This window comes from Notechis scutatus, chromosome 1 (genome assembly GCF_049901735.1).
Source record: "Notechis scutatus isolate UNSWTSFEM ecotype Mainland chromosome 1, rNotScu1.2, whole genome shotgun sequence".
In the NCBI taxonomy this organism is placed as follows: domain Eukaryota; kingdom Metazoa; phylum Chordata; class Lepidosauria; order Squamata; family Elapidae; genus Notechis; species Notechis scutatus.
This window is the reverse complement of record NC_142009.1, coordinates 163,293,949-163,309,403: the sequence shown is the minus strand read 5'-3', so window position 1 is coordinate 163,309,403 and position 15,455 is coordinate 163,293,949. Positions and strand designations below refer to the sequence as shown.

Genomic DNA, 15,455 nt, shown 5'->3' with positions numbered 1-15,455 from the left:
CTGGTATTTTACAGGCAGATTTGTATTTCTATATACGATATGGAATATTAGAAAATATGACTTCCCCCGTAGTCTAAAATGGTACGGTCCAGATGCAGGCGACCCCTTTCCAAACAAAACCAAGCAATGATTTTCGTTGAATTTGGCATCTGGTAAAGAAGTTATCCAAAGGCCAATTTACCAAAGACTAAATTAAAGGAAGCAGTGATTGATCGAGCGAAAGAGGGCTGGAAAAACAAGGGCGGGGGACTCGAAAAAAGAACGTTTCTCCCTTCCCCCAGCTGTACCATAGCCCTTTTAAAGCTCCTCCCTTCCTCCTCCTCTGCTCACTTCTCAGGGCTTTGATGGATTGAGCTGCAGTTGCTACGTTGGAAGCTTTTGGGGGAGGTCCTATTGGGGCTTCCTCCCAGGCAGATCGTAGGGAAGGGGGGGGGCTCCCTCTCGCCAGAAGGTGGGCCTAAGAGGAGGGCGCCACTTCCTGCCTGAAAATGAATGAGTCCGCGGGGAAGGAGGCAGTTCCCCTCTTGATCAATTCGTCTGAATAGTTGATCCAGGAGAAAACCCAGCTCTTTTTCTACCCAGGCGAAAAAATATCAACGATTTGCACGGAGAACCACCTTTGTTCTGCGGCTCTGAACAACCTGCCACACCTTTGCTGCTTGGTCCTCATTCCAGGCGGCGCGATCACGGCGATCGTGGGCTGCTTTGAGCCGATCTCCATTGCTTCCCCACCCCCTCCTCTGCCTCGCGCTTTCTGTCTTGCAAGATCCGGATTGTTGCTGATCTCCACGGCATATCTGGAATGGTTTCGGTGGGTGAGTGTGCATTTTAAAATCGCAACCTAATCAGGATCTAATACCGACTAACAAGGAAAAAGGACTTAAACGGACTCAGCAAAGATTTTTCTGCTGCTGAGTCACCCATCAACACCATGGGAAACATTTCATCCAATATTTCTGCCTTTCAGTCTCTGCACATTGTGATGCTGGGTCTGGATTCTGCGGGCAAAACCACGGTCCTCTACAGGCTTAAATTCAACGAATTTGTCAACACGGTGCCTACCATTGGCTTCAACACTGAAAAAATCAAGCTAAGCAATGGAACTGCAAAGGGCATCAGCTGCCATTTTTGGGATGTAGGTGGGCAAGAGAAACTGAGGCCCCTGTGGAAATCCTATAGTCGTTGTACTGATGGTATCATTTATGTAGTGGACTCTGTTGATGTGGACAGGCTAGAAGAAGCCAAAACAGAGCTGCACAAAGTTACCAAGTTTGCAGAGAATCAAGGCACTCCCTTGTTAGTGATTGCCAACAAGCAAGACCTGCCAAAATCTTTGCCTGTGGCAGAAATAGAAAAACAGTTGGCTCTGCATGAGCTAACTCCATCCACCACTTACCATATACAACCAGCCTGTGCGATCATTGGTGAGGGGCTCACAGAAGGTATGGACAAACTCTACGAGATGATTCTCAAGCGCAGAAAATCCTTAAAGCAGAAAAGGAAACGATAAGACAAGAAGGAACTGAATTCCATTAGATCATGGAGTCAAGTTAGTCTGACTTGCTAGCTTGAAGTATTAGTTAAAAGTAGCAGTCAGATGCCGGTTTTTGTATTATTTTCCATAGTATCTCAGAATCCTTCAAATATGCTGATTTTTTACTACAAGTTCAGATGATAACATTGTGCTGACTACCATTTGGGATGCTGGTCAGATCTATGCATGGCAGCCTATCACTTCCATCCTGCTCTCAGGCCCCATAAGCCAGTGGGAGAAGAGAAGGCCTCTTCATAATATTCTAGCAGGACTAGAAGGCAGGCAAGCAGAAACTTGCCCTATCGGCTGCTTCTGACCTTGTGAACTACAAATATGCAAGAGGCTCCCCTCATTCTTTGGACAATTCCTGGTTTTTTTTTTAATATATATATATATAAAAAACAGAAACTACACTGGGAGAGAAAAATCATAAAGCTTGATATGACAGGGCAGGTCCCTGTTCCATTCAGATTAAGATTTGTGCTGCCATCTCAGGATGTTACAACATGGTGATGTGTGTGCATGAAGATCTAGACATTGCTCGATGGGAAAAATGCTGTGATTAAGGGGAAATGTGCATTAAAATACAGCTTTGATATATATTGCTTATGGATGGCTCTTTGAACCACTTGTGGAAATTATTTCTCAGACTTAGAACAAACTTACCAAGGTGTTTATGATCTGTTGTTGTGTGTGGCTATTACCAAGATCAGCAAATATGTAATTGCTGAACCAATGAGACCGGGCTATTTCCTGGAGTAATTTTTATGTGTTTAGAGGGAAATAACCTGTGTTCCCTGTCATTCAGTTGAGTGTAAGGATATACATAGTGGGTGGACTGTTCTTTTTTTCTTTTTCTTTTCCTGTATTGTCTTTTGGATGGGTTCTTAAAATTGGGTAAAGAGGGCTGTGTGTTATCATGTATTCCTATATTTAAAAAGTAAGTTGGTGGTGTGCTGATGCACTTGAATTAAAAACAGTGAGCAGCTTGGATCGTTTGTGACCAGTAGCTGCCTCTTGGTGCTGCTTTATAAGCATTACATTAGAAAATGTTATCTTTTCATAAGTCTACACACTGTAGCAATAACCACTAAATAACTTTTTTTTTTTTTAAATACCATGTCCTTGTTGTAACATTGAACTGTGGCCATATTGTGTTTCCAATATTTAATCAGACAATCTGACCCATAATTCAATTTATTACTTTATAATTAGATGGCTTTCATAATGCAAAGGATTGCAACTGTGAAAAGCAGTGAAGGAAGATTCAGATTTGGCTGATTTGGTATAGAAAATCAAAGATGATGTAGGACCAAAAGGGCAATCTGAACTTTCTGCTGAGAAAAATCTAACAAATTAACCTTCCTTCTTGTTTAAATCCATGGTTCACTGTTGTGGTTGTCAAGAATATAGTAAGAGGCAGACATTAACACAACACAATGTTAATATTAATTTTAAAAGTACAGGAAAATTGGCATTTTTTATGAATGCTTGCAGTAATAATGCAATCTGTACTGTCTACCCAGTTGAATTATATCCAACTACTTATGTATATTGGGAATTAACCTTTTATATAATAAAAGCAAACCTCATTTATAGTATTTGTGAATAAGGATACATAGATCAAGCTCTAAGGCTAAAGTCTTATGTGGGCTTATTTGGGAGCAAGACCTATTGGACTTAGTTTTAATTGAGTCAATAATAATGACCTCCTTGGAAGAAAACCCATATCTAAATCAAGGATATAGAATTGTACAGAGATATGATACCCCAAAAGTAAAAAAAAAAAAGAGCTTGACAATTTCCATTCTTCTGCTAATTTTAAAGTCTTTTGTGACAGAAAGGTTCAATCTTTTATTTTAGAGTTATATCCATGATTCAGTTTCTAGGACATGGATTAAGCCACTTTCTGATGAAATCATGTGAGTTCTAGAAAGAGCAACAGAAAAATGTAACCTTACATTTGACAACAAATTCCAATTAGTTGATTTTTTTTTCATTAGCAGGGGAGATTTTCTATTAGTTCTTTTAGGCAACCCCTTTTTAAGAATGCAAGGACCTCTCTCTTCCAGCTGTATTATTCCAGATTATTATCAAACCAGAGCTGCTGCTACTTTTTTCTCTGCATTTTTATGTTTAAGAGAGCTTTACTTATTGAATATTTGTCATGCAGCTGTGAAAAGTACAGGAGTCCTGCCATGATACTGGCATCTGCTGCAATTCAATTTCTTTACATGCTTGAGGAATTTATTTACATGAATGGAGACTTGTTCACTAATCCCCAGAGTGGGCTGGTCCCATTGTTTAAAGCATTGCTTTTAAAATGGCTATTTTCTTCCACTTACAACTCTCTTGGGCATGTTTGTTACCTCATACCTGAAAAAGAAAAAGAATATATTTAATCCAATTTTAAAGCCAAATGCTGTCATTTTTACAATATGGTTTAGGAATTAATTGCTGTTCATAATCAAATTGTATCAGAAGGCAGATTTTGGATTCTTTTTCATTCACAAAATGTATTTCTTGCAAATATTAAAAAACTAAATTTATTCTGCTTTGTCAGATCAAGTTGTACATGTGTTAAATTACTGCAGTTAGGCCTTGCCAGCCATACTAGGTTCTAAATATGCCAGTCTCTTTAATGGATTAATTTTGGTAGCACAGAAATATTGATCACTTTGAGTTACACACAGTTAGAAACACTGCCATGCATATTATTTTTAAAGTCAGACTTACTTGTACTGTTCAAAAATAATCCTGGCTTGTATCTTTATGAATTATCTGAGCAAAAGAGAATATCTGAAGATATATGATGGTTTTTAAAATGTTGATTTTAAGGTATTGCATAAGCCTCACTTCTGAGGCAATTTTGTCCTAGTTTAAATATTTTGTTCTCTTCAATAATGTTTGTGGAGAATATTATCAAATACTACAAGACACTAGTCTCATTTTCTTCATGATAAACCAATTAAAGTATTCTAGCAAAAAAATTTGGATAGTGTTTTCATTCCACTGTATTTTGTCTGGTCTTATGATCTTGTTTTTTTAACGCATACAAGAATCTGCAAACCCCAAATAATTTAATGAACTAAAACCATTGAGCTATAACAGAGAAATATTTTTTTAACATGAATAGCTTTTTGGTCTAGCCTTGTCCCTCCCTCAAGGTTTCTGAAGATAAACCTCAGTTTTGGGGTTTGTATACAAAGCTAAGCCAAATCAAACCACATTCGTATGCAATGTGAATACTGTCAAAGAAAAATATTCACTGTGAATTATTTATGAAATGTTTGACTATTCAGCTTTTGAAATCCTGAAACACTGTAGAACTTTTACACAAAACTAACTACACTTCACTTGCCCAAGCATTAATTTAAAATGACTAGTATTGAAGATTTAATAACACTTTCCATATGAATGTTATTTTCAAAGAAGGAACGGGTATTTTGAATAGTTAGGAAATAGAACTTAGTTTTACTCTTTTTCAAATTATATCACCAAATAGTTCAAAATACTTGCTTCCTACATTTATATTTTACAGATACAACTATTTACTGGGACTGATTTTTGATTTCCTAATCTAATTTGCAATCTTGGGATTTCCTGCTGCATCCTATTCAAATAATATCCCAGTCTTGAGTTCAACCAAGATTGGTTTTCCCTTCTGATGCATAAATGTATCGTCTAGTACAAGAGTCTTCAAACTTGGCAAGTTTAAGACTTGTGGACCAACTCCCAGAATTCCTGAGCTAACATGACTGGAGGAGGAATTCTGGGAATTGAAGTCCACAAGTCTTAAAGCTGTCAAGATTGAAGACCTCTGATCTAGTATCTAGATTCCTATAGGGAAATTTGCACAGATGCAGTCTGCAAATTCATGCACATACATGTACAGGTATATATATATTGGGTCCTTCAAGCTCTGAGCTTGTTTTCTTGCAGATATTTCATTATCAAACTAGGTAATCAGTGCTAGAAGGGTATGGGATTTGCTCTTAATTTATATACTTGTGGTTTGCCTTATTAGTGTTGGTAGGAGTGTTCTTTGTAGTTCCTTGATTAGGCTGCTGTTTACTGTCAGCTTGTTTGGCTGAGTTGATAGTTCTTTGGGGTATTGGTATAGAATACCCCAAATGTGATTATTGGTATAGAATTAATTTGATGTTAATCTACTCATCTGGTTCTTGATTGCTGGTAAAATAGTCTTTTGGTCTTTTTCTTTTTTGGCTTTTTTTTCTCTTTCTTGAGTGATATATAGATGTTTTTTATCTCTATGTGCCTGTTGATGGCTCATTTATGTGACTGCTAGGCTTCTTCTAGTGTTTTTGGATTTAGCATTCTTCTAATGCTAGGAGTTATTTAGTCTTTTTAGACTTGCCTTGGTCAAAAATACTCAGTTTCTCAGTTGTCTGAGAATTCCTGGAAGCCTGGCTTGATGTTATCTTGTTGGGTAATGAAATGTCTGCAAGAAAACATCCAAACTCAGGAGAGCACAAGGAGCCCAAAGGCCCCTAATCTACAAACATTATCTTCCATTGTGTGTGTGTGTGTGTGTTTGTGTGTGTGTGTGTGTGTGTGTATCTTAACAGATGCCTGTTTCTGCATACAGTACATTGTTCTAACATAGAATTTTAGACAAATATAATTAGAAATAAAATTCATGTTAGAACTAATTTAATTTATAATTATTTTATTAGATAATACATTTTCTTACCAATTACTTTCTATTGCAGCAATAAACCAGATTCAACATACTTTAAGAATTTTGTCCATCCTAATTTCAGATGTTTTTAATGTTATATAACTCCTTCAGGCCATATATTTATTTTTGAAATGAATTCAAGAGAAAAGTAAATATTGAAATTTGTATTTGTGATCAATGTTCTTTATCAATATATTTTACTGCTAGAAAGAATTCTTCCAAGCCAGGAATAAAACAACGCAGGTAGTTGCTTGAATCAACTGGGTGAAGTTTATTCTGAGAGCATAATATATAAGAGTTGTCAAAGGTGGCCATGATTTGAATTTCTCTCAATAGTCCCACATACTGTATAATAATGTAATGCCTTTGCTCCATGAAAGTATACCCTCTAGGAATTTTGAGAAAACTTACTTAGGTAGTTTTCCAGGAAGTGGTAACTTCGCATTCTGTACTCTACTGAGCTATGGTTCCTGCTTGTTTATAGTTGTTGATTAGAAATGGTGAACTCTTCAAGTGAAAAATATTTTTTCTTATTTGATCAAAGAGATCTCAAAATAGGTCTCAGGCAGGTAAGAATGTTCACCTGATTACATTTTAGCAGTTTCCTGTTGTACTTTGCCTAAAGCCTATTTTAATTTGTGATTTTAAAGATTTTATCTTTTTATTTTGTTGGAAAAGAGGTGTGGTGCTTTCTGCAGTATCCTCATAGGAGTCTTAGGATTCTTCCTATTCTTGCCAATAGGAAGAAACATACATCTGGGAACTTTTCTCAACTGTGGGTACTTTTATAGTGACAAAACCATTTTTGTTGAGTCAGCAGTGGTTCAGAAGACAAAGACTTCAAGGTCTGAGATAAGCTTGGATTAATAATGGAAATGAGCAATTAAATGATTATAAAATAACTTCCATAGGAGTGGAGAACAGGTTTAAGCTTTTATTTTTCAATTGAAAATATTATGCATCTCGCTCTTCCTTAAGAAAAATTTAGGGGAACTTAGTTCTTAGGCCAAAATCTGCTGTGCTTTGGTAATAGACTGGGATGATAGTTAACATCCTGTTTCCTAGAAGTTCCTTAGGCTCTATTGCTATGTTTACGTTAATATATTCCACTTTTCACTTCTCCTTTTCTCCTAGTTAAGCCATACTAACCTGCTCCTCAAAATTAACAGGATTTAGTATTTTTGATGCCGAATTTCAGCTTCTTCCTTTGAAAATGGAAAAAGGAAAACTGAGCCCTGATTTGTAGAAGTACTTTGCCATGCTCCCGTTCTACTCCAGAGCTAGGAAGAAATCATGCCTCATTACACTTGCTTATTCACACCCCACCCTTAACTCATTTCTAACAGGTACTTCTTCTTTTTTTCCAAAATTTTTATTGATTTTTAAAAAACAAACATAAACAAATGAAACACAAAACATGAAAACATAAAACATATTTTTTGAAAGCAGCTTGATCCCAGGTTACATCTCTTTGTACAGACATAAATTCAAGTTCATGCTCACTTTTATATTCCATTCCATATCTTATTACCATTCTACATTTTCTATATAGCTTCTCCCCTCTTTTAACTCTCTTAATTCTATTTTATTTATTTCATCTCAATTTAAATCATTATACTTATATCCTTTGTCTGTCCTGTTTCAGCTGTCTATTTTCTCATTAACACAAAATTTCTCATGTAATCACTGATTGGAGTATGACGCCTTTATATCTTTCCCCTAAATTTATAGCACTTAATATAATACATAACTTTCATTCGAATTCTGCTTGGTACATTCTAAAGCTACACACTATATTTTAAGAAAAGAAGAAATTATAAATATATAATATAATTAAAACAACAATCCATACCAATTGAACTCTATCGTTAAAATTAATATTCATTTAAATCTTAAACATTTTACACATTACTTTTCAAATAGGTATCGTGCTTCTATGGGAACACTTATAAATTTTGCATAGTAACTTCCCCCCCATTTCACTTTATATTTTAAAACATTATGTAATTAAAATGTTCCCATTCCTTCCTAATTCAATTCTCTCATTTATTTCATTTCATTTATTTTATTCAAAAAAGTTTCACTGGATTACACTGAGTATTTTATCCCATTTTATAATCATATGTTGTTCCAATTTTCTAACATTATTTCTAATACAAGTATAACAATACAATCTTATGTACCTTTGCAGAATCTCTTTTTCTGTTATATTTTTACCCATTATCTCTAAATAAGTCCTGTTTCTTTACATCTTGTTCCAAACCTTTGTAGCTTCTCTTCCCTTCCTCCCTTGCTCCTTCGCTCTGCCCTTTTTACCCCCTTGTCTCTTCACCTCTATTTTCCTCTTCTGTGTTCCCTTTTTCTGTTGCTTTCTGACATTATATCCACTTTTCACCTTATTTTTCCCTTTTTTGGTTGTTTTTTTTAGGTCTTAAATTCTCCATTCTCTTTCCCTTCTTTCCCCTTTCTTCCCCAGATAAAGTTACTTGTTAATTAAAGATGGCTTCTTCTTTGTCCCAGTCTTCTTGTTGTGCAGTTTCTTGTAGCTTCTCATAGGTACAGATCGCCATTTCTAAGAAATGAAAAACAGAGCCAAAAGAGCCCTTCCCTTCTTGTTCCTCTTCTTTATATTTTTTAAATTCCATTTTCAGTTCATCCACAAGTGATGCCATTGTAAAAAAATTTTTAAACAACCACCCAAGTATTTTAATCATTCAAATATAATTTCCAAAAGACCCAAAGTCACAAGCTGTTCACTTTCTTCTTTTTTCACTTTCTCTTCCTGGGGTTACAGTTTAGTTACAAAGTTCCAGTTAGAATGTATTTTTTATAAGTCTTGTTACAATTTAACTTTTGATTCTTTCAAATTCCAAGCAGCCTCCTCCAGCCAAATCTTGCTCTTATTCTTTTCCTCTCCCTTCCCACTTACAGCAAAAAAAAGTTTTTTAGGTGTTCAGAAATCTTTATTGTCCCCTTGGCATTTAAATTTCCAGTTTAACTACCTGCTGCTGCCAAAGCGGGTTTTTCCGATTTCTCATTCATCTGCTGTCAACGTAAGGAAGGAGAGTGAGAAAAAAACAACGTTCTGTTTTCACTTTCATTCGCTGCTTCCGAATCTTCTTTGGGAGCGATGTATCTTTTTTAAAGTTTAAATTCCAGGATACCTTAGTTGTTGCTTCTTATCCCGGTCAGCCAAAACTTTCACTTCTTAACTTCCTCCTGCACTTTCTTTTCCGGATGAGTGCTTCTTTGAGACGGCCATTTCTGACCGCCGCTCTTACCGCCTTTGGAAAAGGGAGTTTAGCCAGCTGAGGAGGAGAGGTGCGGCTCCCCTCAACCCTGCCGGGATCTCCCCTATCTTCACCACCTCTACGGGGTGGCTTAGCCCCGAAGCCGGCTGGCTTGGGGCACTCCAGCGGCGAGCCCAGGCAAAAACCGCGCACGATCGCGGATTCCTGCCTGCCGCCGAAGCGCTGCAAACTGGAACTCCCTAACAGGTACTTCTGACGTACAGTTTTAAGGGGCAACATTCTAGAGGTTGTTACTGACGGTGTCTTTGGCTGAAATTCTAGTATCCAATATCAACAAATACATGAAAAACCACCTCCAACTTGCAAGCACAACATTGATTACAGGTAGTCCTTGACTTACAACCACAATTGAACCAAAATTTCTGTTCCTAAGCAAGGCAGTTAAGTGAGTTTTGCCCCATTTTATGACCTTTCTTGCCATAGTTGTTAAGTCATTGCAGTTGTTAGATTAGTAACATGGTTGTTAATCTGAATCTGGTTTCCCCACTGACTTTGCTTGTCAGGTGGTCACAAAAGGTGATCACATATCCCCATGATACTGCATATCATAGATACATGGCATTTGCCAAGCACCCAAATTTTGATTATGGGGATGCTACAACAGTTGTGAGTGTGAAAAGAGGACATGTCCTTTTTTTAGTGCTGTTGTAACTTTGAAATGGTTAAACAATTGTAAATCAAGAACTATCTGTACTCAATGCGATATAGGTTTTTTTCTATGTATACTATTGATATTATTTCCATAGGGCTTCTTGATTCCATCAGTTTTTACAATTTTTCCCATTTCATGGCAAGTATGGCACATTTGTCCAGTCCAAATTCCATTGCAATATCTTGGCTATTTATATGGACAGTTTTGAGCAGCGATTCTATTTTGGATGGTGTTTTTCCATATAGCTTTAGTCATCCATGTAAAGGAGGTGGGATACAGTGGTAGATTTTTTGATGTTTGACAGCCATGGCCTAAATTATTCAGTATTGTTAACAGAGGAATCAGTGGGATGACATACTGTAACCGCAGCTAGCATTAAAAAGGTCTTCCTACTGATTGAGGTCTTCCTACTGATTCTAAGAACTATCGCTATGGCCAAAATTACACCAGGCAAGAAAACTATAAAATGTATTCTCAATCAACAGCCATACCTAGCATTAAAAAGGTAATTGAAGCCGCCTTTCTGGTTTTAAGAACCATCTCCATTGCCAAAATTATGCCAGGCAAGAAAACTATAAACTCCTTTCTCAATCAACAGCCACACCTAGCATTAAAAACGGCCATTGGGTTTTTTCTGGTTCAAGGAACTATTGCCATAACCAAAATTATGCCAGGCCAGAACACTATAAAATGTATTAGAAACCAGTAACCACACCTAGCATTAAAATGGTCTGTTGAGGTTTTCTCTCTAGTTCTAAGAACCATTGCCATTGCTAAAATTAACCTGGTATAATTCTGGCATGGTGATGTTTCTTAGTACGAGAAAGAAACCGTCAAACCATAGGTTTTTCGTGTTCCCTAAGATATGACATCCAACCCTAGGAGTTTCTCTTATTTCCAAGAACAGGAAGGCATCAGGCCCTGAGCGTTTACTTTCCTGCAATAATGTCAGGTCAGCTCCTGGACCTGAAGCAATTTTAATTATTTTTTGTCTTTAGTTCCTTGAAATAACTAGTCCTTTACATGATCTACTTCTTTTAAGGACTTGAGCCTTGGCTAGAATTACCTCAGGTCTGAAGAATTGACTTTATTCCTGAGAGAAAGATCAGCTACTGGACTTGAAATAATTGTAGCTAACTTTTGCCTTAGCTGAAGTAACCAGTCCTATACATGTTTTGCTTCTTTACTTTAGAGAGGAGTAGACAATTTAAGGTTAGGGGAGTAGAGTAGAATAGGGAGAGGGAGAGAATGAATAGAAGAGTGGAGTGGAGTGGAATAGAATAGTAGAATAAGTACAGAGTAGAGTAAAATAGCTTTATTTGGCCAAGGAATTTAAGGACGTGAGCCTTGGCTAAAATTACCTTAGATCACAAGAATTTGCTTTATTCCTGAGAGCAAGTTAGCCCCTGAGATAATTTTACCTTTACCTTTAAGCTATTTTTATTTCTGACTCACATGTGGAAACTGCTGAGATTACCTCAGGTTTCACCAGTATTTTTAAGAAATTAAGCTTTGGCTAAAATTACCTCAGGCCTCAAGAACTGACTTTATTTCAAGAAAGTAAGGTCAAATCCTGGAACTGAAGTTATTTTAGTTAACTTTTGCCTTTACATCTGGCCATGGTGGCCCCGGTGACCGACCCAGATTGGAAACCCTAATCTTTTGGAAATTGCACTACTATAGACTTCAGTACTCCTTGCCAATGGATATGTTGGCAGGGTCCTGATCCAGCAACATCTGAAAGCACAGCCTGTTCCTGTACATGATGAAATGTTACATGTAAGTATTTTTTTTTCCTTCTTAATTTCATAATTCCTCTGGTGCTGCATAAAAGGGGTCTCACAATCTGATAACCCTAGTAAAACCTTCCTTCAGGCTCTGGACATCATTTTCTGGCTTGCTTGTTTTTGCAGGAAAAAATAGAATACCTAGAAAATAACTTGGAACAGATGAACAAGGAGATAGAAGACTTGCAAAACAAACAGTCTGATTTGCTAGACAAAACAGTCTTGCCCCTCCTTTTATTGTGCACACCCCAAACTTCTCTTGCACTTGTTTTTCCTTGCACTGTGAAGGTCTTTGCAAAATTGCTGGGGTGTGTGTGTGTGGAGGCAGAAAGCTGCCTTGAAAATAAGGGGTGAAGGATGAGGTGGTGTGTCTCCATCCCAGCTGAGGGCAGATATACCCTCTTCCACTCCTGATATCCCCCAATTTTTTTCCTCCTTGCCCCCACCCCCACCCCGCTGATGAGATGCCCCCAGCTCAGCAAAACTTCCCAAGATAAGCATGAAAATCTGAATGCATCATTATGTAAAGAAACAGCAAAGGCATCCAGAAGGAGACCCATAGATCTCGGGAAGATGCACGCAGAGCATTTCCATGATCATTTGACACTGCCCTGGTGGAAGAAGAAGAAAAAGAAAGGAAAATGTTTTTGAGAAGTCATCTGCAAATTTCTATCTAAATTATTTATGAAGATATTGGAGAGCACTCAGCCTGAGACAGAATCAGCCTGAAACAGAATCGTTGCTTACTTCCCTCCATGTAGATATAGTTCCATTAAGGACTACACTTTGAATGTGATCTGTCAGCCAGTTATGAAACCATGTAGTGGTGATGCTATTTAACCCATATTTTTCCAAATGTCTATGGAGATTTTCAGTCATCCAGGTCATGGCTGTCACAAAGGTAGACTTTGGGGCAATGAAATCCCTTGCTTCAAGCCTCCCATCAGCTTGCAAACGCCATTCACACTGTTGCAGTCCTGGCGCAAAGAATGGTTGCAAGTCCATGAGACTTTGGGGCAGCGAAATCGCCTTGCTTGAAACCTCCCACTGGCTTGTAAATGCTTCGTGCTCAGACAGGAATAGTGTAAAGGCATTTTCAAGCCAATGGGAGACTTCAAGTAAGGCGATTAGGTTGCCCTAAAATATCTCTGTCTTGCAAATGCTCTTCGGCCGGGTCTGGTACAAGCCTCAGTTCGCAGAGAATAGAGGCCTAAATTACTGTAGTGCAAGATCTCGCGCTACTGATCTTTTGTGATCTTGCACAACAGTACTGCATGAACTGCAGGGCATCGGTGCTTGTGAATGGCTGAGGAGGGTGCCTGGTGGGTTGAACAAACTGCAATGGGGGTGGGTGGGATGAAAATGGGAAGCCTCCATGGGCAATGGGCAGGCAGCATTGGGCAGTGGCTTCCCATTTTGTCCTCTCCCCTCTGCCATTGCCTCTGCACCTGGACTCCAGCCTACAACTGAACAGGCAGTGCAGCTGCCCCCTCACTGTGCCCCAACATTGTTTGACTCCCTAGGCATCCTCACCAGCACCGATGCTCAGCTGTCCCGCCAGGCTTTGGTGCTCACCCTGGATCACCCTTCCCAGCCTTGTCTGGCCCATCACAGGTGCTGCTCGATGTGAGCAATGTTGAGTTGGTCATGCCCACCCAGTCATTTCACTACCCAGCAACACCCACCTGGCCCTTTGAGATAATGTTGATCCAGCCCTCAATGAAATTGAGTTTGACGCCCCTGATATACCGTAACAAAATAACCATAAAGAATATTGAGATAATATTTCTCACAATAAAGAAGGATGGAAAAAAAGAAAATATCTGTGCAGTTAAAACCCAGATGTGCTTAAGGAAAAAAACAAACAAACTGCTGAGGGGAAAGATAGAGACCCGACTCTCTGACCATTCCCACCAGGAATTGCTATCCTTGAGATTCCTCTTCCCAGGAGGATCCACAGTCATCTTGGATTGTTCCTAACTGTCCCCATTCAGATCTAGGGAGCAGGCTGCCGAAGAATCCACTGTGGTGGCAAAATCCACTGTTCATCAGCAAGAGAAGCAGAGTATCCTGCCGCTCAGCACACCATCGTGGGGGAAGTGGGACTGGGAGTTTTGACTGATAAAATTTCTTGGGTTTTTACATTAAACCCAATTTTCTTGACACTAATTTAAATCTACTAAGACCTTTCATCCATCCATCTTTCTGGGTTGAATTCTTCTGTTACAGGCTAACTAACCAATTAATTAATTTCCAACTTTTCCTTGCAAAGTCAAACATCTTAAACATTGTTGATCTTGTTGTTTTATTAATGTGGAATTCTCTTTTCAACTAGTGGTTAGTTAGAATGGTTCAAAATTTAATGTCTTCATTAACCCAGTTACTTATAGTAATGACAAAAAGCTGCTGTTAATTCCGATCTATCTTATTATTTTTTAAATATACATAACAGTTGCAACCATCAAGCAAACAAATTGATAAAACATCTTTACAGACACACAACATTGGAAGTGATATTTACATACATTTGTGGATATTTTTTAAGCAAATGGTTTATAACCCACCTTTCAGGAGCCTCAGTATTACATAGTAGGGTTCCTATTTATTATATTTATTTTAGTACAATTTATATGCTAAGACGTTATTATGTCCCATGATTAACAAACACAGAAAAAATAAAGCTTTCAAGAATGAATCAAGTCATAATTAAATCTGAATTATAATATAGTAAATTAAAAACAATACATATGTCTGTTCTGTCTGTCTGTCTGATATGGAAACATCAATAAAGAATTTCCAGGATTATCATGAAAGCATGAGATATAAATAACGATAAGCTTGCTCAGATATCAGAAGGCAACATCAACAGCCAAGTTTAGAAAATATTAGTATTCCCACATTACATGATACTGAAAGATTGTACTAAAATATAAAATAGCGAATTACCTTAAAAACAATTTTCTTACAAAATAAATACAAGAGTGTAAAGAAGTGTCAGATTTAAGCCATGAGCTCTTGTTTCAGCTTGTTTCCTCTTGGATGCAATTTTCATCTTAATTTGCTAGCAATATCTTTCAGAAGAAACTTCAAATCATTCATCTTAAAAAAATAATTTTGTAAGAATGCAAGAAATTAATTGGAAATTACATTATTACATTTCAGAAACAGGACTAATCTTAACTATTATACTGAATCATAGAACATTTAATCCTTAAGCAAATCCATTAACAATGCAGTTCTAAATGCGTTTACTCAAAGGCAAAGCTCAAAAAGTTCAACTGAATTTATTCACAAGGAAGGGTATATTATTTTGTAGTATTAATCAAAATCTTATATATTTCAGTTGCTCTCCACAGCTTGCAATTAAATTAACCAATATTTGCTGGCTGTGAATTTTGAATGCATCTAAATTTAGCTTTAGCTTCTATAAACTGTCTTCAAAATTCAAAAAATGAAAAATAAGCATAAA

At 37.4% G+C, this 15,455-nt stretch overlaps 2 protein-coding genes across 2 annotated transcripts in view; one reads left to right on the top strand and one right to left on the bottom strand.

Moving 5' to 3' along the window:
- The first annotated feature begins 348 nt into the window (after positions 1 to 348).
- Positions 349 to 2,132, top strand: ARL4C (ARF like GTPase 4C). Its single transcript, XM_026679004.2, has one exon. It carries the CDS (start codon positions 932 to 934, stop codon positions 1,508 to 1,510), a length of 579 nt encoding a protein of 192 aa, XP_026534789.1. The 5' UTR covers positions 349 to 931; the 3' UTR covers positions 1,511 to 2,132.
- Positions 2,133 to 14,405: 12,273 nt separating this feature from the next.
- Positions 14,406 to 15,455, bottom strand: part of TRPM8 (transient receptor potential cation channel subfamily M member 8) — a 106,301-nt gene continuing 105,251 nt past the window's right edge. The window contains exon 25 of the mRNA XM_026679005.2: positions 14,406 to 15,085. Coding sequence (XP_026534790.1) covers positions 15,035 to 15,085 — 51 coding nt within the window. The 3' untranslated portion in view covers positions 14,406 to 15,034. The remainder of the gene's footprint in view (positions 15,086 to 15,455) is intronic.

Excerpts from the sequence above, each read along its gene's own strand:
- ARL4C (XM_026679004.2), top strand. The coding sequence starts at position 932 with ATGGGAAACATTTCATCCAATATTTCTGCCTTTCAGTCTCTGCACATT.